Source organism: Phaethon aethereus (assembly GCF_964289735.1).
Source record: "Phaethon aethereus genome assembly, chromosome: 12".
In the NCBI taxonomy this organism is placed as follows: Eukaryota; Metazoa; Chordata; class Aves; order Phaethontiformes; family Phaethontidae; genus Phaethon; species Phaethon aethereus.
The window spans coordinates 15293308-15317704 of NC_138588.1; the positions used below are offsets into that span (position 1 = coordinate 15293308).

The 24397-nt window shown below is 36.5% G+C and overlaps 1 protein-coding gene across 1 annotated transcript in view; it reads right to left on the reverse strand.

Moving 5' to 3' along the window:
- ZNF280D (zinc finger protein 280D) overlaps positions 1-23199 on the reverse strand; it is a gene marked incomplete at its 3' end in the record, with an annotated part of 47007 nt that extends 23808 nt beyond the window's left edge. The window contains 9 exon segments of the mRNA XM_082005162.1: positions 329-486; positions 2894-3123; positions 4825-4934; positions 7397-7415; positions 7419-7564; positions 12657-12774; positions 18658-19028; positions 19136-19201; positions 23049-23199. Coding sequence (XP_081861288.1) covers positions 329-486; positions 2894-3123; positions 4825-4934; positions 7397-7415; positions 7419-7564; positions 12657-12774; positions 18658-19028; positions 19136-19201; positions 23049-23190 — 1360 coding nt within the window. The 5' untranslated portion in view covers positions 23191-23199.
- Between the last annotated feature and the right edge of the window lie 1198 nt (positions 23200-24397).

Below are 24397 nucleotides of genomic sequence, written 5' to 3' on the forward strand. Positions count from 1 at the left end.
GTAATGATTAGTCTACTCTTCAGAAGAAACTCCCTGTACAATTTCAGGAAGCTAGGAGTGCAAGGTCATTAGACAACATAACTTCTGGCAGTCAAGCTTTTAATTAAAAAAACCCAAACCAAAACAAAAAGCTTTTAAAAATATTTTCTTTCTACACACATTGCTCTAACATAAATGGAATGAGTGCTCAGCTCCTATATTAAATCTCAATATTATTGCTCTTAAGTATAATAGCTTTATTCTGAAGTTACAAACCAGCAAAGTCAGACAATGTCTAACTAAAAATTTTAGGTCACAAAAAGATTCACTGTGATACAATCCAACTTACTAGATGACTCGTAAGGCGTGTGTGTACTTTCAATGTGGCACTGCAGCTGGAATGGGGTGGGAAACTGACGGTAACAGTGCTGGCAGGTGGTATGGCTTTCCCAACTTTCACTGCTCTGCTTCTCAAGCTCCAAGTGATGTTTCATGTGGTTCATAAACCTTTAAATAATAGTGAGCAGATGGAAAAAATTACATTTTAACATTCACAATACATGATATTATCACACACGAGATGCACACGATTCTTTAGAGACTTTACTCTGTAAGGACTTCTCAACCTCAAAAAAAACCCTAAGGAATAAGTGTTCACTAAAAAAAAGCAGGGGGGGGGGAGGGCAAAGTTAAAGCAAGCTGGCTATGCTGGAAATCATCTTTCGAAGCTTAAACAGAAATCTTGACTATAAGGAACATGCAATGTATCTGAAATATGTTCTAAGACTAAACAATGTATTGCATTTTTCATGTTTGCTTAGACAAAATTCTTCCCTGGAAATAACAGAAAATTAGCAAAGGCAACAACAACAAAACATGTCAACTGTTCACACTTCACCACCAGAGTCTCAAAGCCACATTCTGCAGCAAGTATAATTGTAGCTCTGCTGAAAACTATTAAGTAGCAAAAGCATATCTGCAAACAGGACATTATAGCTTTTTCAGAAACCACCTCCATTCAAAACTGGCAGGGCTCCAGGAGCTTTCTTTGTATAACGCATTTAGGACTGAAGTTGAATTATGAAGGACAGTTATCAAAGAATGCCACTGTGCAGCTGACAATCAAAAGACAAATTTGGTGGTATGTTACTACTTCATGTTACTACCTTTCCCCCTTTTCCTCATTAATATACATCCACCTATCTGTAGTAGTAACCTATTCTGGCTGAGAAGTCTAGGCACCCCTGACAACATTGGCAGATCACAGTTGCTGGTGGAGCAGCTGCACAACCCACTACTGTTAAACTTCAAAAACTGTTCTATTTTGAATGTGCTTCATTTCAGTAGAGCCAGAGGAACTATTAAATGTAGGTCACACTCACAAACGAAACGTAGTCTCAAAGTGGTGACCTTGGAATTTGAAAACAGATGAGCACGGAGAATAGTTTCTTGAGCTCAAGCTTCTAATGTCATGCACTTGCTTAAAAAAAGAAAAAAAGAAAAAAGCTAACTGAAAATACCAGGTACCTAAGCAGAAGAAAGGAATTGACACTAGTACTGCATACTACCTTAACAGAACATTATTTCAATGGTGTGTTCAACCATAGATCTTCTAAAGGAAGCAGGGGATTACCCTGATGAATCACTTTGCTTTTCTGAAAACTTCCAGAAAACTTCCACTACAAGTAGAGAGGTTCTATGTATTTCTTTTGTCCACTATAAATGGTTAAAGGCACAAAATATACCTTGGAATAAAAATTCTGAAGTTATAGAACTATAGAATAAAGCTACAAAGTGACAGCAAAGATCAATATGGCTGAAAGTAGATTCTAGAGAAATTCAAAGAAAAAATTTAGTGCTCATTTTTAATGACTTGCTGTGGAACACACAGGCACCATAGCACCAAAACTTACAATATAATGCTGAGTAGAAAATAGGGCCTGAAAAAAAATTTTTTAAAATGAACCCAGTACCTTGATAACGTATTTTTTCTGTGGACTACTTTTCATGATACTGCAAGAAAAGCTTATTTGAAAAGTATCATGCATACAAAACCAGAAGAAAAACTTCTCAGCCCATGTCAAACATTGTTTATTGCTCTTAAAGATAAATTGCAAGGGAAAAAAATGTCATAATTAACAGGAACTATAAAATAATGAGAATAAAGTCTTTTAAAGTCTAACAACATGCAACATTTTCAAGCTAACTACCAGGACTTTTACTTAGGATTTACTCATACTTAATGATTAATAGCAAATTTAATGTTTGTAATTACATGCAAATTTTGTTTTGTTCAGTAATGTGGGTCTAATGTTAACATAAACCTGTTCGTTTTAACTTGCAGACTGCGCCCTTTGAAGGAATAGCCCATTTTTCAGTGTTACATTCTGCTACTTCAGCTTTCCTTGAAGAATGCATGTAAAAAAGTTCAATGACCTTAACTTCCAAAGGAACAATGACTCGCCTTCCTATTAAAACAGCTTACTGAAGATTTTTGCAGCATTTGGAAGTAAAATTATTTCATCAACATAACAGATATTACATAAGTAAAGCACCAACTATTAGTCATTGTGCATCCCTAAAGGGAATTAACACTCACACCTACTGATACCACCATCAATCCAGATGGCAAATTGTAAAATACTTTCTGTTGCCCCTTCTAACCCCAAAGTCTTACAACTGCTCTCATTAAAACTCTACACCATTAAGATTTGTACTCTAATCTGTTACAAGTTTAAGTTATGGCCATACATGTATAGTAAAAATTAATTCAACTTCTGTTCAGTCAACCAATATTATAAGTTCTCAGTAAGAGAAAAATTTCTACTCTAGAGAGACTAAGTTTTAATGCATGAGACTAAGTGCTATGGGCTGCAAGTGCTTAACAAACAATGAAGGAAGTGAGTTCAGATACCTTATGTTATTTTTAAGAACTTTCAGACAACTGAAGCACTTGAATGTCGTATGAGTCTTCTGCTCCTGTTGTACCTGCTGGGTGTCACCTTCATGCTTCCCGTAATAAAAGTCGTTAACCAACATAATCAATTTTCCTTTCTCAGAATCAGCAGTTTTGCTTGTCGTGCTTAAACATTCTGTTTTGGCCATTCCCACGAAAAAGTTATTTACCATATCTGGACAACAATACTGAATCGAAAGGGGGAAGAGAGAGACAAAGGTATCAGTTTCTCCTACCAAACTGCATTGATGACAACAGCATTTTGAAAACTGAAGCCACTCACTAACTAGTTAGATGCAAAGCTCAATTGTCTGGCACACCAGCTTGATTCATATTCACATATGGATTTTGTACAGTAACTGATCTATAGGTAGCGTTTTAGTAATAAAACAACATATATTATAAAAGCTAAAAAGGGATTATTCTCATAGGTACATGTAAGATAAATTTAATCTAGAAATCAGAATAACAATGTTGCATTACTCATTAGAAAAACATCTACTTAATTGAAATTTAATAACGAGAAAGAGAAAAGCAGCTTTTATGCAAGCATTTTGCTGACAAGCGTAAGTTTACCGAGAATTTAAAGGAAAGTTTTCTCTTTTATTTCTTTGGGAAGGACATATGTTGAAGCCTGCAAAAGTTCCTTCCAGCATTACTGAAAAATTCAGAAATTCTAGGTCACACAACACACATTGTTCAAGCTTCTTTATGTCAAAGTGTACATAATGAATGCTTTAACCCAATAGATATAACATGAAACTTAACACTTAAAGTATGAAGTACTTCATACAGAAGATGTTATAAAGTTTCCAAGAGTGAACAAGATTAGCACGTTCCAGAGGACAGATCTTTCTCCTGCAGAATAATGGTTCTTATTGTGCAGGACTACTTTCTGTAAGTCTACTAATAAGGAGTTCATTTCCTAATGTGGAAGCGTAACTCAGTATATTCATCCCATGTAGTTTAACTAAAAATTTAATTAAATAATACTAAGTAATCCCACTTCTTTTGTGGTTCTTTAATTCAGTTGATATACTCAGTGCAAAAGCTATTCTGTACAAATAATGACGAGAAAAAGATAAAACCCTTGATTTTTTCCTACTGTTATGTATGTTTCTAAATTGTGTTTTAATGCTGAAAACGACAGTAGCTACCATTTAGGGTATCTTAAGCCCAGTAAATCGGAATGATCTGTGTTAACAGTAACTCAGAGCCTCACTGATTTCTATTACACAGTAGTTCATAATCCTTTTTGCATGGGTTATTAATGTGAGTGCAAAGCCATTCCCCTGCCCCCTGAAATTGAATACATATGCCTGAGAATTGCATAAGTCTTTGCCAAATAATAATAAATATTTTCCAGAAAACAGTGCTTCCAGAAACAAGTAGTTCCATAAGCAGACTAAGTGACACTTAGTTTCTGAAAGCTTTCTTTCTCACAGTGTTCAAGTATGAACTAGAAATTAAGTTTTTCCCCTCAGCTTAACAACTTTTCTAGCCACCAAATGATAAAAAAAGGTAAGTTTACACTGTCATCTTTGTCTCAGTAGCTATCTAACACAGATGTGGGTCAACTGTCTACCTGTTATCATGGGCACTTCCCTTCATCAAATTCACATGAAGCTGGCCAATGGTTCAAGGAGTCACAGCTGTGGCAGACAGAAATCATATAGAGACAGCAAATATGCTTCAATTCACTGGAAAAATGGCAAAAAAATGGCAAGATACAGAAATCCCCTACTCCATTCTTCCTCTCCATGACTGGAAGACATGGAGTATTCGGGCTCTGGTTGATCACAGCCAGAAGCCAGACTATCTTCATGTCAAAACATGGCACTCTCTCATAACCAAACAGAAGCCCACTTAAGTTTGCCAGCCCCAATTACCTTCATATGATTTTTTAGAGGATCCATAAGATTGAAATGAATATTGCACTTCGGACAAGCTCGTGGAAAAGGTCCTCCATTTTTTATGGTGCTTGATGTGGCATTTGTACCTGTAAAATTTAAAATATGTTAAGATTCAGAATTCACAAGCAGAATACTCAATGTATTATTATTTATTGTCCTAGCTAAATATGCTATTTCAAATTAAAACTATTACAATTGATGCAGCTGTAGTAACCATAAGTAAGGTTTTACAATCATCTTTTAACTACCCTTCCTTTTTTCCAAACGGAGTTTCAGTTCGTTCTGTTTGATACAGACCTATAAACAACTTTTACAAAATCTTAGCAACAAATAAGGAAAAAACAGGAGGGAGTGAAGGTAACGAAGGTAGCATCATAGATACAAAGCATTAATTCTGTGCACCATCACCAACCCCACCCCAAGGATAAGGACAGATATTAGTTCTTTTTAAGAACTTTAATTCGCAAATGAACATGTAAAACTTGTTTTATGCCAGGACCTGATCATCATCACAAAAGGGTTCAGACAATAGGTTTTGGAAAGGAATTTCACCATCTGGTTCTTAATGATGAGAATATTTCTCTCTGGACAGTTGTTGGAACCTAGGCCTACTCAGATGCATCATTCCTGTTGAGCAAAGGTGTCTTTGGAGAACCTGGAGAATAAATCCTTACTCCCAGTAATGAAAGGAAACAGTATTTCTCTTATCATAAAATGACTCATATCTTTTGAGCAAAAACAAACCCAAAAAAGCTTTGCATTGGCTTAAACTTTAATTAATAAACCCAGGCTTCTGGTTTTCTCCAAACTGCAAAAAAACATCAGAGCGAAAGCTACTTTTCCAGATGAATTTCTCTTGTATTCTGAAGTCATTCACAGATCTGGAGGACTCCATGCTGAGTAAGTGGTTTAAAAGAAAAGGTTAAACACAGGAAGAGTTTTAAGTAACATTGCAACTGTAGAGTCAACTACACCTGCCAGGGCTATGAAAAGACATAATAAAAATAAACACAAAAATACATCCACCTTATAAGAAGGGAATGAGTAAGTGCACAAGTTGAGATGACCATGCAACTAGCATTACAAATTTTTTTCACAAAAAAAATCTTGCATAGTCCGTGAGATATATCGCAAAACAGTGCTGCAAGTCTTCGTTATTATGGCTTATAAACGTTTTGACACATCGCAGTGAAGTGCAAACTGACTTGGAAGAAAACAGGTTTTGCAGCAAGATCTAGTGTTCTGCAGTGCTTCAGTGCAGGACTCTGTGTGAGATTAGAAATTGCTACGCTAGCATGGGACAGCTTAGAGACAAACTCATAGAAATAGGGTTCTCTATGAACACGATCTACTCCTTTGTTACTGCATTTAGTAAGATCCTCTGGTTATCTTTTGTATATTACAGGCTGCAGCACAATATCTGTTTTACCCTACAGAAGGTGGAAGAAATTTTTTTGCTGCAATATTCCATGTTATTGGCACTTCCTTCTGGTTGCTGAAGAAGAGTCGGATGGCAAACTAGCTGCAAACAAGACATGCAAAAAAACCCAAATATGAAAGGATTCCAAACAACAGAATCACACTGCAGGTAGCTCCTCATTTTAACATTATAGGAGAGAGTACGTGGTTGGAAATATCTCAAAGTCAAGAATAAACTCTTGTCTGTTACAGTCAGCTGGAAAGCACCTTTTGGTTCAGGAGGAAAATGCACCCAATTATTAATATGCTGAAACAGCTAGACTGCCTGTCTTCTTGTAGGGAGGGAAAAGTCTTCCAAAGAACATCCTCTCTTATGAAACAGACTGCCCTCCTCATTTCCCACTACTATCTTTCTGCAAAAAAAAGGGGGAGCTCCAAAACACACTTTGCAATAGTTAGCTGAAACACAGAATCACGGGATAATTTAGGTTGGACCTGTGGAGCTGTTTTTTTGTCCAACCTCCCACTCAAAGCAAGTCCAACCTTAGGATGCTCAAAGCTGTGTCCAGTCAACTTCTGAATATCTTAGAGGACGGAGATTCCACAACCTGAGCCCTTGCTGCCTTGCCTGACACTCCTACAATGACTTTTTTTCTTCCCCTTCCTTTTATCTAATCAGAATTAGTTGACAAATTCAGTCGTCACAAAATTCTTTAAATCTTGATTTTCTGGTTGGTTGTTTTTTCAAGTTTCAACTCTCTATTCAGTTCCTTGTCATAGAAAATCTGAACTAAGAGTATGAGGTCAGGGGCATTTATCTTTACCATCTGTCTTCACAGCCACTAAACAGCTTAACTAATCATTGCTTTACAGAATTCAAACATATGTACTAAAGTGTAAAGGTCTAAAATTTGAACAGATAATAACCTAGGATATATTAATTTGTAAAGGTATAAAAATCCTTGCACAGATAGGTTTTTCTTATTTTAAGGCATAAGAACAGAGTTTACTTATTTATATTGCCTTAATAGCATTAGTAATACCCACCAACATAAACATGACAAGAGTGCTAGCTTTTTCCATGAAACAGAGGCATGGATCGGTAGCTAGACCATTGGATCTACCCTGCCTCTTGAAGATACATTTTGTCACAGTGTTACTGTTGGAGAGTTAACTGTAGGCAGAACAGCTGAATTCCTTCCAGCACCAACCTCATTAGGCTTGGCCTTTCTTGGAACTACACTGTTGCCTTCAGAAGTAGCAGGATGCTTAGATACAAAAACCCTCTCATTCATACCTACAGTAGTTTAAACTAAAGAACCTCAGGGTTTTTTCCATAGTGTATTACGAACACATTACTGACGCCTGTACTTTAATGGATGGACAAGTGCACATACAGCAGTTAAGACTTCCCTAAAATAATAAGTCATACCGAAGTTAATAAAACAATATCCAACTCTGAATATTCTAAGGCCAGTGGAAAAGGAAAGGATAAATGCAAAGAGATACAGCCCCATACCCCTGAAACCCAGTAAATTATACTATGACCACCTGAATTTATTCATCCTACTTTTCTTGAACCACACTAATCTGAGACAAATCGAACTAAGCAGCTGGTTTCTGCAATGCCCACTATCGGGAACAACCTCTGCCGTTCTGATGAGAAACACCTCTCCTTTTTTCTGGTCCTATGTTAATGCTGGTTTAGTTTGTTACTTAACTATAAAACATTTCAGACTTCAGTTTGTATGCAAAATGAAACAGTGTTGTAACTTGTTGTAACTTCTACCAACCAATCCCAGCACACCTATTTTCTCACTTCTGAGCAAGCAGTTGATTCACATGTTTGCAGTATTTCTTCTAAAAAAAGAAAATCCCTAAACAATAACAGAAATTCAGAGGTTCAGTGCCTGATTAACATGCCCATCAGTACTTGGCTCCATCTTGTCCTGCAACCTGTGTCTCTGTCACTGTAAGATTACCTTTGACGATGAAATCTCAATTCAGAGATCAGTCCTCAAGTAGATATGAAAGAGCACAGCTACATACCAAGAAGTCTGAAGTGCCAGTATGGGCCTTTTAAATCTCTCGCAATCACAAACTGCAAACAGCCTTAAGACTATGATAAACTATGACAAGGACCAGACTTTAGTTCCAGACACAATGATCTGAACTAAGGACATCCTTGCATAGTTCCCTCCCAATGGTCTAGCTGCTTCAATGATTTCTTTGGATATACTAAGAAACTGAATTAGTACCTTTAAAAGTCTTCACAACAAGCAGAGAGAACTTGTCACATACAATTATTCAAACTTCTGAGGAAGAGAAACAAAACCACCCCCTCACACCCCCAGGTTGTGTTTACTAAATGGTCACTATCTACACCCAGCAAACAGTCTGGAGAATCTCCCCATTCAATCCACAGAGATAAAGAATGCCAGCAGGGAATGCTGGTATTTGAGCATCTTGGAGAATTTATCATACCATGTCTCATATACAGGTGTTCTGGTTTCACCTGGGAGAGCGTTAAGTTTCTTCCTGATAGATGGTACAGTGCTGTGGTTTGGATTTGGGATGGAAATAACATTGGTAACATACTGATGTTTTCAGTTGTTGCTAAGCAGTCAAGGGCTGTCCAGCTTTGCATGCTGGCCTACCAGCAAGTAGGCTGGGGGTGCATGGGAAGCTGGGAGGGGACACAGCCAGGACAGCTGACCCCAACTGGCCAAAGGGATATTCCCTACCATACAATGTCATGCTCAGTACATAAACTGGGGGAGTTGGCCAGGGAGGGCTGCTGCTCGGGAACTGGCTGGACATAAATCAATGGGTGGTGAGCAACTGCATTGTGCATCAACTTGCTTGGTGTATACTTTTATAATTGCCGCCGCCCCCCCCCCCCCTTCCTTTTCTGTCCTATTAAACTGTCTTTATCTCAACCCACAAATTTTACTTCACACACCCCCCCGCCCCAGTTCTTTCCCCCATCCCATTGGGGCACAGGCAAGAGAACAAACAGCTGTGTGGTGTTTAGCTGCCTGCCAGGTTAAACCACAACAACTGGAAAACGTAATTCACTTGTTATATACAAATGTAATCATCCTAACCTTCTCCTTTGTAGCACACCTTTCCTTCTGACATAAATGAACACATTAGGTTCAAATGTCTCACTCTATGCATTGTTTGCCTAAGGTAATTGACACATTCACAAAATAAACAGGTTATTTATTAGATACTACTACTTCCTAGGGTTTTTTAATTCACTTATACTTGCACTGTTAGGTGTATGAACTGCTTACATTGACATATGTGTCTTGATCAGCAAAGTCTTCCATACAGCTGGTATGACTTCAGCATTCTTCTGTATCACTGAGGCTATTCGAGCATCAGGCCATCAACCTATAGCAGAAACTGCTGCTATATATTTAATGATGTGTAGTTTTGTAATGAGGACCAGGGAAAAGGCAGCAGGTGTGACTGATTTTACAAGAATTTTCAGTGAAGTATTTTGTTCTACTGTAGAAAACCTGATTTGGAAAAAAGGTCTCTTTTTACATGTAAACAAAACTGGTAATAATTTCAATTAAAAAAGCTTGACATCTGTGACAAAAAAATTGAAGACTATTTTACATATATATTAAGGTAAACATTCTTTACTCAGTTCTTTAGTAACACTGATATAATAAACTCCCTCTTTCAGAAGAATTATAATAATACTAGGAGAATATACATCGGTTTGCATTTGAATTCTGTTTGTCAATTAAAAAAAAAAAATCAAAGTCCATTTTGAAAAATAATAAAACCAATTCCAAGTATTATTTAATAACTAGCTGGTATAAATCAGATCGATTCCTCATTTCAAAGTGCCTCTCAGCTGGTGCATGGACACAAGAATTCCTTGGACCGCCCATGTTCCAGACTAGTTTGTCCAACACTCTACTCAGCAGACCACACAGCCAAAACTGTCAGGGATTCCAGGTACTCAGGAGAGCAGAGAAAAGCAGCAGCCAAACAAGTCTTGTTTGGTTTTTAGGCCGCTCAGGAGTCTGTTACCTTCACTTTATGCTATTAGTGAATACTTTTGTACATATTTTGTAGCTATTACAAAACAGTTGGCTGTACTCATACACACAGTATTATTGAATACAATAGCTAAAATTATTGCAAGAAAGATCAAAATAGACTGGATGCAGTATCACCTTGCTGACAGCTTTCTAAACACACATTACAAAACTACTATAAAATCCTTAACACTGTCATGTGCATCTGTGCTTGCTGGGCCTGATTTTTATGAATGACAGCAAAAGATGTTAGAAATGGTAACTTAGAATAAAAGCATCAAAGGTACTGTGCTAACAGATCAAATTAACAGAATAGGGACACAAAAGCCAAATTATTTCAGGCCTCTAATGCATTGTCCCTCACCAACATCTCCCTTTAATCTAGTGCTATGAACAGACATATACAGTCCAGTCAACTCAAATACTACAGTACAGTTCTTGTACTGGTTATGGCATTTTCTGGTTCCTCCAAGTGGGTAAAGTTTGTGGGAGAATGATCCCAAATATTCTCAGAAAGCAAACTGCAGTTTTACTTACACCCCCAGTGCCCATTCAACCTGCAGATAAGAATTATCAATGCTGTTTAACTTTCAAATACCACTTTTAAACCATCTATTTAGTAACTTGACAAAATTAGTGTCCATTAGCAGCTTGACATTTCCCTGCTTAGACCTCAGAAATAATTATTTATGCTACATTGTACATTTAACAATCCATGTACAGAAGTTAAACTGTCCTCCAGAGTATCACAGGCCAGCTCCCAAAAGGATTCTGCTTTTAAATACCATATTCCAGAATGCCTTGTGCCCACAGTGCTGCACATGAATTAGAGGAAGCATAGCAGCAATGCAGGCAAGTAGGCATGAGCACATATGGACAACGTGAATGGAACTGCATTATGGGACCTCACCATGCAAGCCAAACCACAAAATAAGCAGACACTTACTTGTTGTGAAATGTATCTTAAACTTGCCTTCTGTGTCATAAAGATACTTGTGTTTCAACCCACAATTATAAACTTATAAATTCCTAAATACTATTGCCATCTTACAGAAATAAACATAAACTAAATATGGTATATTTAAGTCACTATGAATTACAGTCCTCGATGCTTTTAAAGTAGTTAATTTTTTCTGGATGAGACTAATAGAAATTATTTTTAAATATGCAAGCAGGTCTCCTAAATTAAAAAATAAAAAACCACACACACAAAAAACCCCAAAACAAAACCCACAAGCAATTAAACTTTAATACCTGTTCTTTGGAGAACAAGGGCTGGAATCCTGAACGATTTGCAAGAAATAAAACCTTTGCTTACTTTACAAAAAAGCTGCTTAACCCAGTAAGATAAGAATGACATCACAGAATAGTTGGACACATGCAAGGAAATACACTACCAATCCTTCACTGATAAGCATCTGGAGTGAATGCCTAAACTAAAGATGCAAAATCATCACATCAAGCAGCATAAACTAGCAATCACTCTGTTCTACATCACTTGTTAGTATGACCGGTTAGGCCATTCATTGTACATTCCCTGTTACCTCATGGAAAAATCAGAATTGATTGTCATCTGGAACTTATATGCTCAGTGACAGAATTCTGGTCAGTTATTACAAAAGTGCAATCATTCACAAAAGGAAAGGGAAGTCCCAAGTTATAGCCTGTTTAAGATTAAATACTGCATGCTTCAAATCTACTTCATCTGCTGTGACACAAAAAAGGGCGCTTTTTTTGTTTAAGTAGATTAAATAGTTTTTGCTGAAACACAATTTAGCTAGTTGGAAAAACGTATTTTAGTTGTCAAACTATGCATTCTTTCTCTTCCTCTCCTTTCCAGACAGGATCCTTTTGATCCCACCTACTCCAACTCCTACACATAGCAGTCAGGAAACCAGGATCATCATGACAGGGAATCCACTCAGTAGTCTCAGGAAGTTCTTCTGGTACTGTTCACAGCCTCGCTCTTGCTAATAGCCATTCCTATTCAGGCTAGTCAAAGAGTGCTGGATATACTGAAAATGAGCCTTTATCGGTCAAAAAATTACAGTGAATCTGGCAACATTTTTCTTCCATCTAAATGAGCATTATAAGAAGGCATCAGTTGATATTACAGTCAGTCTAATGTGCTGAAAAGCAAAGTCTGACAACACAATGCTCCAGTTTATTTCATTAAACATTACACAGTGTTATGTAGAGGGGGAAGGAAAAAGTAGCTATACTATGGTTCTAGAAAGCCTATTTAAAGTTATAACCCAAAGATCTGCACTACAGTTAAATGACATTAGGCTGTTTCTTTCTCTTAACAACTACTACAGTTATACCCACCTGTTACATTCACTGCTGGCCCAGTCTGGTACTGTGGAACTCCCGAGTTGTGTCTCACACCAAACAGTATACCAGATGTATTATCTGGTGCAGCTGGTGGAGAATCCATAATATAATCCTAATAAGATATTTTCAAGAGGGAAAAGAAATTTGAGGTTTAACATTTTTGTACTCGCAGGCTTCAAAGGGTTTATTTTAAAAACATGATTGCTTAAAAGTACTCACAAGTACTCAGCTGTATATCAAGTTAATTACGATCTCCCCAAAATAGTTTCTTTTGACATTTTGATAAGTTTGCAACTCTTATCAGTGGTTGTTAATTTATTCATAGCTGTGTTTCACTATAGTTAAAACAACTGTAAGACCCAAGAAAGTCCATTTGATGAAATATTACTAAACCTGTTTGAATTGCTAGTTTTAACTGCTTTTGTTCAAAACTCTCATGATGTTTTGAATTGTACTTCAATAGTTTTTCAAAAAACTCTAGTACTTTCTTCCTGCAATTCAAACTCAGGCATTTGCATGTTACTTTTGTGCAACAGCTAGCTGCATTTCAAAAGATCAGAAAACAGAACTCAAAAGTAGCACAAACTTGCAACAAGCAGAAGATTCTCAAAGCAAGATGATATTAAATCAATCAAATACTACTAAGTGGTCAAGCTTTAATGACAGTAGAAGTGTATCTGTAGCATGTTGACTGGGAATGGCATTCAAATTCATGATATCACTAAGGGTTTTTTTTTCTTTTATGTAGATTCGTTTCATAAGGACTTCTGTAAATAATATAATCAAACCCTCTTTTCAAAGCACAGCTAAGCCAAAAGCTGGTTCATGTTTCTCATCATCTTGTTACATTACGTTTTGAGCATCTCCAAGTACAGGTATCCTCTTTACCCTTTAGTACTACATATAACCTAAAAAATGAGATAGTCCACATTTCTTGGCTCCAACACTGAAAGCTGTTAAAACTAAACACCTTCACTGATCACTCAATAGGTAAAATCTGAAGCAAAAAGAAACATGAAATGTAGTTCTTCTTACAGATATTCAAGGTTGGGGGGTGAGGTAGGAGAAAAACGTACTTTCCAAGATTCATCAATACTGCTCACATCTTAATAGGCCATTAATGCTAACACAAACAATCTGGAACATGAAATATTTTCAGCAGTAGCAATAAGGAGTTAAGAAAAACTTAATAGAGTTAGGTTTAATTTCAACATTAAGGTATGAACAACAAAACATTGGCACTTGATCTTTCTGTTCTGAATTCAATCAGTTACACTTAATCAAGCTGTACTGTGAAACAAAACTCTCAACAAAAGTAGTCCAGTTCTCAAAAAAAAAATTCCAATACATATACAGGGACTTTGTCATCAGTATATCCGTAAGACAAAGGCCAAAATACTTTTTGCTGTAAAGATCAATCTCACAAAATGCTTCCCATTCACAATTGTGCTACTTATTTGAAAACATCCCTGTGCAAGTTACCACATTTTTAACTATCACCATGTTGACTAAACTTGATGTGAAGAAGTCTAAAGAAGGGCACAAGTACACATACAGGTATGATAATCTGTTTTAGGACTCCTAAGTACCATAAAAAATTTGAACAAAAAGGAAGATGCTTCTCCCCATCCTGCCTTTTTCTCGTACATCTCTTAAATGAAGACCCTGCAGGGCCTTAATGATAATGAAGAGCCATTCTTTCCTCTGGGATCTAATCCAATCTAACCAAATTAAACACAAATGTTCAGGAGTAGCTGTGGAAAAAGTTACTAAATTTCTTTGCCTTATTTGTTATGAGTAACAGCTACATGAGCTGCATTAACAACAGAGCAGGTGTTGCTGTAGCCACAATGGTTTCAGACTAGCCAGTGAAATTGAAAGGAAAGCAGCTTAGCCTGCAAACCCCATGTCAAGCACAAGTAATGCTCAGGTGGTAAGCCTGTGGTAGGCTCTTAGTGTGAAGGACTATGCACACCACCTATATTTGAAATACGACCAATACAATAGCTGCACACAAAATCTGCTTCTCTTACTACTCTGTGGTTTCTTTTTATGTGTACCCAGTGTACATCTCCCTAGTATATATTAAACATATCAGGCAAGTAAGAAAGTAAGAACAGACATCGTGGAAATCCAAAGTCTCAAAATTTTCAAAATGTCCTTTTATGTTTACATTTATTCCTTTCATACAATTTGTCTCTGTCATTTTACATACAGAAAACACCAATATCTTCCCATGCTTTAGAAAACAAAAACATTTTAAAGAAAAAAAAAAACAGCTTTACATCAATTAGGCAAACATCAATTAAAAAAAAAATCAAACTGACATGTACAGGTGCTTTCACATGCAAAAAGGCAAAACCCAACACCTTTATAAATGATGTTCTTAGGGCTCAAGTAAAAAAAAAAAAACACCACCACCACTCTTCGTTTTCCAAGAGGCTGTTGAAAATACTCGTTTCATACTATGCATCCCAGATTTCCTAACTGTGGAAACCAACATGATAACTGGTAACCAAATCTACACAGAGGAATTACAATGCATGGTATCAGATCTTTGCTCTCTCAGAATTAACTAGGAACAACTACAACCTGAATCACACTCAGACTGAGAAAGTGCCTATTAAGTAGGGGAATGATATGGAGAGAATTGCCCGGGGGCTTGTTGGAGAGCAATCTGAGTGCTGAATTATGGGACGATCTTCACCACTAAGAAATTTTTTGTAAAGAAGAGGATAGCCCTATGCTATCATATACAACAACAGCAGCTCTGACTGAATTAGAATTGCTGTAAACAGTATGACTGAAGCCAAATTCAACTCAAAAATTTTGGAGCTGCATTAACATAGTGCAGTAACAAGAACACAAAAACCAGACTATTACAGGAAGTCAGTGAATCAAGCCTGTGATTGGAAACGGGTATTTCACTGATAAAACTGGAATACCAAGCATTGAGAAAAGGTAAATTATAGACCTACATGTTATGAAATTGAGGAAATGTGTTTCAACGCAGTTGGTGATCAAAAGCAATCAGTTCCCAAAGAAAAAAGTTTGACACCCTGAGATTAAAAAATATTGTACCTTATTAAGAATGCAAAGGCATTCTGAAGGATGTTCAGCTAAAGAGGGGTCCTGCCAGTGTCTAGTCATACCTCAGTCATCTTCACATCACAATATTTTAATTTTAAAGGTAAGTTTCAACATCTGGAAGCTGAAGATCCAAACATCAAATATTTCCCAGAAAAAAATTACCTGAGGCCCTTGCCACTTAGGAAGAACCAAGTTGGGAAGAAACAGAAAATGTGTGAACAAAAACGTCACAGAAAGACCAAGGCAGAAAATCTTCAATACAAAACAGTAGCCACAAGTGAAGTAATGACTAGATAAGGGGCGGGGAGGTGGGGGGAGAATAAATAAAATATCTAAGGAGCTCTTGAATGAAGACAATTCAAATCAAGGGCATGAAACAAAATACAGGTAGTACGCATATGACACCAAGAACAGCAAATGACAATGTGGCAGGAGTGATACTAAATATCACAGAACCAAGAAGCTGAGCTATAGTACTACCTCACTAAAAAAAAAGCATACCAAACAAGCCTTTCCCCATAAAAAGTATAACATAGTCAAGTGGCAGGAACATTACAAAACCAAGAAAGATATTCTAGACAGGGCTAAAATTGGAAATACAATTCCAAATCTAGAAAAGTTAAGTTGAAGAGATGGAAGATTCACTTTAAGCATGTCTTAGCAAGGAAAAAAACCCAGAAAAATCTTCCTAAAAGGTACTCAAGAATTTCTTAACATCCAAAGAATAGGTTTTGATGTTCAGGATAACCTAAAAAAATGGAGAGCTCATGAAAGCCATGATCAAAATGTCAACACTGTAAGCAAACCATATAATACATGATAATTTCAACAGTGGAATATCTATGCACTGGATAGCCCAGAAAAGGATGCATTACTTCCTAAAGCATGTCAGTCTAACGCAGGCTAGACAAAACTGACTAATACATGGTTAGAGATCCTTTTCCATGCTGTGTACCTTGAAAGTTGTATTTCAGGCTACAACCTCTTCAAACAGGCATTTCTCTCCTCTGCCAGAAAAGAACAACCTGCAGATTTTGGCAAAGCAAGACTACATAACTTAAAGTCTCACCTGTGACATTCCTGTTGAAAGTTAACTCAATGAATGAGAACGAACTCTCATAAAAAGAAGTGCTGTGTGCATAGTGTCTTTAAAGGAAGTCACGGTCTTGATGAATTACGTTCAGCTTACATACACCTTTTGGAGAAGTTCAGCTTTCCTAGGTCTGTTTACTCTAAGGTTTTCTAATAAAAACAATGTAGATGCCACTAGTAGCTTTATCTATTAGAACAAAAACATGAGCATGTAAGGGCAAGGGAAGTAAAGCAGGGGGCTTTCTTTTGCGGTAAAGATTCTGCCAGACATCCTAGTACTCATTTGAGGGATTTAATAAAGCATACTATGTAATACGTAAACTTTTATAAAAATAAAATTCACAGACTTGAAATATATGTAGACCTTATGTGAAGTAGCAGACGTTTCTGTATTAAACTGTTCTGCTTTGTAAAGACATATTTAAGAGAACTCCAGAGGCAATCTAGATATCCTACTGATACCCAGACTGTTGATTATATGATTTTTAGGCCTCCTTAGATACAGTGACAGACTGATTTAGCTAACCTGCTTTACCAGACATGCCCACAATTTCTCTCTACAAACTCTCAATCAACTGTTGAAGACTCAAAATTGGAAAGCACAAGCTCTCTCCTAATGAATCTGCCAGAGATTCAGCTTCTCAGTTGACAGGCAATGATTCCATCACATTTTTTTTTCTTAAAATACAACCCCCATCAGCAATGATTTAACCACAAGTCCTCAGAAGAACACCTAATTCTCATGTTTTAATGGCCTTATTAACTATGTTCATTCAGACTGATACCCCTGTTCAGCAAACGCACAATACCTTAGGCTGCATGATTTTTATTTATACCAAAAGACTGACAGCTGGAACAACTGCACGGGTATATTTGCATGAATGATGGAGACAGTGCCTACTGTCAGGCTTTATTTTAACCTGTAGCTAATATTATAACACTAGTAGCTAATACAGGCACACTAAACAGTTCCAACTTAAATTATTTTCAATAGAGGTATCACATCATAGTTTACCTCATACCAATATGAAATTCTGATCTTCATGTTTTCTCTCTCACAAATGTCCTACAGCTAAGGCAATAAAAATGGCATCTAGCTTGACGCCCTAAAGTTATCATTCTGAGGTTCTGTGGCAATCCAGGAAGATCTATGATACAAGGTCTATGTACATAATTGGCTTTTCAAACAAAACAAGTATGTTGCCAAATTGTTTCATCTACTGACCCTGCACCTTTTGGTTGGTTAAGTCCTCCTTACTGTTTCACTACAACTGACATGTGAACCAAAAAGCAAACACACCTAAGAAGCTATCACTACAACATCCACTTAAGAAGCAAAAATCCCAAGAGAGGCACTGTAAAAAATCAGGTGGGGGAACCACAAAGTTACTTTAAAGGCCAAATGCAAGCTATTTAAAAATGAAATTAATTTATCAATAACGAGGATCCGCCTTTGAGCAGAGAAATCTGCAAAATTTAAAGAATGAGAATTGCCATCGTTTCTCCACACAACCTAAATAAAATGAACAGTATTGATATATCTTATGTCTAAGGTTTATCATTTAATGCAATTCCACTGTTACTAAAGCTACCATCTTTGAGTCTTGCAAATCAGCATTTTCAAATATATTTGACTACTCACTAACACTATTCACCAGTGCAAGGTTATGGTCCTAATACCTGTTTATATAATGCTAGTCTATAATCTAGTCCAGGTCTTCAAATTACTAGACTGAGTCAGTATGTTCCTCATTAATTAATTCAAAAGTAATTGTACCTGAGTATTTTACAGTTTAATGGAATAAAAATTTACCTGATTGAGTATTACAGGCTGTGCTGTTACAGTAGTCACTGGCCTGGATACAGGTTGAGCCACTACAGGAATCGTGATATTTCTTGATACTGGCTGTGTCGTCACTGGAATGGTTACAGGTCTGCTAACAGGCTGTGTTATTCCAGAACTTGACCCAGGCATCTGCTGTGTTGATAAACATCCAGCAACTGGTCTCTGCAGTGTTTGTGAAGTTCCTGAAACATTCACTGGTATAGACAACGGCTGAACCGCTACAGGGCTAGTTGTAGGTCTGGATACAGACTGAAAGACTGATGAAACAGGCATGGCACTGGGGTTGGAGGCAGGTGTCGCGTAATGGTGACTGTCAGGCTTGAATGTAGTAACTGTACCTGTTGCAAAGGATTCCAAAGTTATCTTTATATAATTTTGCAGTCAGAGGTTTCATAAGTGTTGTGGATTTTTTGTTTTTAATTACCATATTAGGACAATAAAGTACCTCTACTGGGTGCACCATTCTGTATCCCCCTTCGTGATGAGCTGAGGTTGATTCTGTTCAATATATCTGTCAAAAGTTACATTTATCTTAATTGCAGTTAAATTAATAGCTTAATTGCTTTTCAAATTAAAAGCAGCATTCATATCCATTAAGCAAGCCAATTAGGATTTGGCTTATAAATTAGAATATTATTTCTAAAATAAATACCTGGCAAAACAAAGCATCATTTGTACAAATCAAGATATGTTCTTCTACTCCTCTTAGGTTAAGCTAGTTCACCTAAGAATCTCAGTTTTTATTTTCTTGGAAATAGATTAACATACAAATAAGACCGCAAACAAAAAGAACAGTCCATAAATACTTAGTTTTGCTGATTATTACGCATTTATTCACTTCTGTTTCTCATATACATAGTAAGTTCCCCAAATACTAGAGCTGCTCTACACTAAAGGAATCATTTTCTCTAAACCAGTAACTACACAATTTGCCTCTGTATTCCAGGAAAATAGAGCACTTAAAAACTTGTCTTTAGACTTCATGATCTCAATTTTCCAATGTGGAAGAAAAATTAACCGACCAACAATCAAAAAGGAGTTGTGTGGGAACTGCATTACAAAAGCAATGACTTTCTTACATATCCTATATGGTCGTCTATGACCAGAGTTCTAGCTCATCAGAAACACATGAAATTTCTTAAATTTGGTGTTTACTCTATAACTAATGCCACCAATATTCCCCAACTTCTTATTCCTTAGCTTGGGGTTTCTGATCATTCCAGAATGTTACAAAAATATTAATCAAATAAAAATATTTTTATACTGCCAGATTCTCAATTCTGTTAGTTGCTGTCAAGTTTCTTGCTCCGACATGTGAAAATATGCATATGAAATTAGATTGATTCTCCAATACCTAACCAACAAGATTTAAAGTACCTTCTCAAACCAGGGTCAAATTACATCAGTATCTCAAACAATAGATCTTAGAATATCTACACGTTGTGTTTAATAACCTTAAGGCTGTTTCTACCAGCAATGGCTCACTAGTATACACTACTCAGGTTGATAAATAAATCTAATAGCAGTAGAGCTCAGAAGATCACAGCTTTCAACCTGTCACCTGCATTCATAGTAATAAAAAAGCAGCTGCAACCAACAGATACAAACAGGTTTGAATTTTTTATGACATAATGAAATTTTGTCCTGCAATAGTAATACTATTTTTACTTCAACACTAACTATGAGACAGGAAAAACTTAATTCAGCATTTAGCTGAACACATACTTTTTTGTGTTTGTTAATAAGTCTATACATCACATTTGAATTCCAGAGTGAAATGAAACTAAAGCCTTCATCAACCTAAAAAAAACCCATGTTCAGCTTCAGACAGTCTGATGCACACATAATTGACATCCTAAAATACAAAGGTAGATTTTAGTGTTTTTAAAAAGAACACTTCAGGAAGCCTGTGATTTGAAATTATAAACTAGACTTACATGACTCAAGTGATTGATCACAGACTTGATGTGCCCTCCCCCATCAAAGCATTATTTGCCCTGTTTAGGTAAAACAGCACTGAAGTATAAGACAGCTAACATGCAGAACAATATTTCAAAGTAGCAACAAATTACAGGTTTGTATCGTTATGAAAAAGGAAGAAAGAAAAACAAGCAGTAACGGTAGGAAAAGTGAGCAGTTGCAGGAAATGGTAAAGGGAACAAAGTGTGAACTACTTTTCATCCCAAACTAATCCTCCACTACATCAAAAACGGCACTTTATTGTACATGACACTGTGCCAGCAGGTCAAAGTTGGGTTTTTAACTATTTTCTTCAAGTTTCCCACACCAGTCTGTATAAAAACTGATAATTGCATTGTCAGGAAAAGGTTAAAAAAATGCTATGTATCACAGAAAATATACCTTTCAGAAAAATTAAGAACTACATGCGAGTCTCTGCCTGTCATCTAATTTTTCCTCTGATCAGACAGGAATTTTCTCAGGTAAAAACTGAACAACAGTGATAAGCAAACTTGAGTTCACTGTGTCTTGCCTATCACCAATAACAAACTGAAACCTGACTAGTGCCAGGTGGTGCTACTTACAAGCCAGAGAAGAACTGAGGTCATTCTTCCATAGCTGTTTTTGATAGTGAAGTAGAAGATTACAAAGAGAAAAGTTGACGAAAGGGAAGGAAAAGAGATAAAGTAAAAAGTTATACCAGAAGTGATTTTACTTGTGTCAGGACCGAGTATGGACAGCACTAGAATAAGATGCATACATTGTAAGTCTCTATCTTTTACCAAAGTTCTTGAAGTTGCTGCATATCAAAACTGTAGTTTTAGCCTGAACTATTTCTATTCTCTATAACTACAAAAAAAAAAAAAAACACAACACACACAAAACTTGAGACTATAATGACTGCAATGAAACTTGGCATATTTGTTGTTCCAATGTATGCCTAGTGCTTTAATAGTTGTCCTACGCCATGACCTACTGCCAATGACCATTAGCAATCCAGAGGTCTCTGGGCCTTCCAGAAAACAGTATGGATACTTTTACTCCTTCTAGAAGTTTGTAACTACAGAAAACTTCTTAGAGTAAATCAAAATATTCTTCAAATTTTCAAGAGGATCTAGAATATTTTTAAAATATTTAAAAAAATTAACCCTTAAGAACTGTTTTCAGGTGAGGGAACTTTAGCATCACCTTCAGTATTTCTTTAATATTTAAAACATAATTTTCCACTTTTTAAAGCTAGTGTAAGAAGCATCAGACTTACTATCGCAGTGAGTAATGAAGTAAAATAGAGTTCAGATACGAGATGAAAGTATTGTGAATTAAAATGACTGAACAGCTAACAATAGCTCCACAGTCCATGCAGTAGAGCCTAGTTTAACATTTTGTCTTGAGATTCTTCATTGCAAACTATACACCTTCAGAAAATGACTACGGAAATCTTGGATATACAAAGTGTAGCAGAGATGAGGTAGAAACTCAAAGCAGTAAACCTCATCAGGCAAAGTCTTATGTACTCGATAGCTGGAGAAGTCTTAGGTCAAACCTCTTAACAATTGACAAGATGGCCGCATACAGAAACCAAAAAGTTTCATTACTAAAATTAATATAAATAAAAATAATGTTCTCCTTCACTTACCTGCCAAAGCCAAGCACAGGACAAACATGGAATCCTGACACATCTGCTGCCATCACAACCACCTAACCTCACTCCCTGCACTGCCTGCATTAGGAGAAAACTACAGAACTTGATGAAAAAAACTCTTAATTTTACAGGGGATGAATTAATTTATTAATAAAAATCTCTTACTTAACAAAAGAGGCTTCTACTGTTTTCACATTAATCACTTTTCCTGGTTGTGCTATTATTATAGACACTTAAGACAGTTACCTTGGTTTTGTCAGAATGATGGCCACCCACAGTTACCTTGGTTTTGTCAGAATGATGGCCACCCATTCAGACAGTCCACCAACACATGAAATGTGGGGTGGAGAAAAAAGAGGGACTTTAACGTGAAGGTTCAAATTCATGCACATTACTTTACTAGGGAGACACTTCCAAGTATCTAACTAAACATCAACTATATTAAGAACAACTGCATGCATGGTTTCAGCACTGTATATGTTGGATTTTTAACCATATTGTTAATGCAAAAACCTTCAAATGTCCTTGTTTTGACTTCAGAGATTTAAGGTTAGAGATAGACACAGCTGTGCATAACCTGGCTTTTCGGACAGAATTTCTTAAGAATTACAGTCTTCAGCATGACAGCGAACTACAGAACAGCTTTAAGAAGTAGAATTTCTTAAGTGTTACCGTTAAAAACTCTGTATTTTCAAAGTAAGTTTAAAGTTTTACACCTTGAAATACCTGTTTTAAATTATGGAAAACGTTATCTTACATGTAGTAGCTGGCTTCGAGCTTGAGATTTCCCCAACAAAGATTGGCTCATCATCATCCTCATCATCCTCCTCTACTTCTTTCACTCTCTTTTGCCATGGTTCGAGCTCCTCTTCTTCACATTCCATAAATAATTCTGCCATTTTGAGACTAGACAGTAAAAACCAAGACACACATGCCAAAACATTCAGTACTTCCATGCAACAAAAGTTTCACTGTTCCGTAAAGGTTATTGCACTTGATGATAATTCCCACAGAACAGCCTTCCTTCCCCACCCTCGCCACGTTCCATACAGGTTGAACCTGATCTGATATGTAATATCTTCAGAGATTGACGCCACATCACCTTTCTGGTAATTATTTGAATTTTCATCTTAGCTATTAAAAATGAGAAAAGACCCAGTACATCCTCCACATAATTTAAACTATTTCTGTACAATCCACCAGCAACTATCAGAGAAAGCCTCCAACATCACAGTGAAATCTTTTTAAAAATACTCCTATTCCAAGTAAGTGATTCACAAGAAACGTGAAGAACCCTACTACGAAGCATGTAATATACCTGTCACAACCGAGTTACTGAAGCACTAGTTACAGCTTTATTCTCTTTGCATCTAAAAAAACCCAACCCAAACAAAGCCCCATCCAAACCCCCAACCTACCACAGCCCCACAAATTTTGTAAGATTTTGCCAGGGCTTCCCATGTAGTCACTTTTTCTTGAAAACCCAAAACAAAATTCCCCAAAACCCACACAACACAAACCAAACAAACCACCCCGAAAAAACCCCTCAAAAAAATCCCACAACAACAAAACCCAAAACCATACACACAATGCATTGCATAGTATTTCATTATTGATTAGGACTTGATAAAAATTTTGCATAGATCTCATTAAACTGAGTCCCCCATGCTTGGAGACTTGCTCTTGCAGTAAGGAAAGAGTCATGTATGAAAATAGTAATGAAAATAGGTAGCTTTTGGAATTAACCAAATTACAACCAGCATCTCTAATCACAACTGGGTTTATCTGTTTTTTAAATAAATGGTGATGGCCAATGAAGTTTTCCTGTTTCTTTTCACATCCTCTAACATAGTCTTGAAAGTATTTCTGAATAATACAGGAAATAAGAAACTTTTGTATTTCTTTACATACATTCCTGATAATCTAATTTGTAGTAAAACCAGTAATTTCATAAAACCGCAGGGCTGTCTCAGCACTAACTAGGATCAGGATCCCGATACAAGAGTGTTTACTTTGCCTAAGATACAGAGCTTCACAAATTTCACAAAATTCAATGTTTCCATTTTTATGTAAATCGTAGGGAAAAATACCATTTTGCATGAGGAA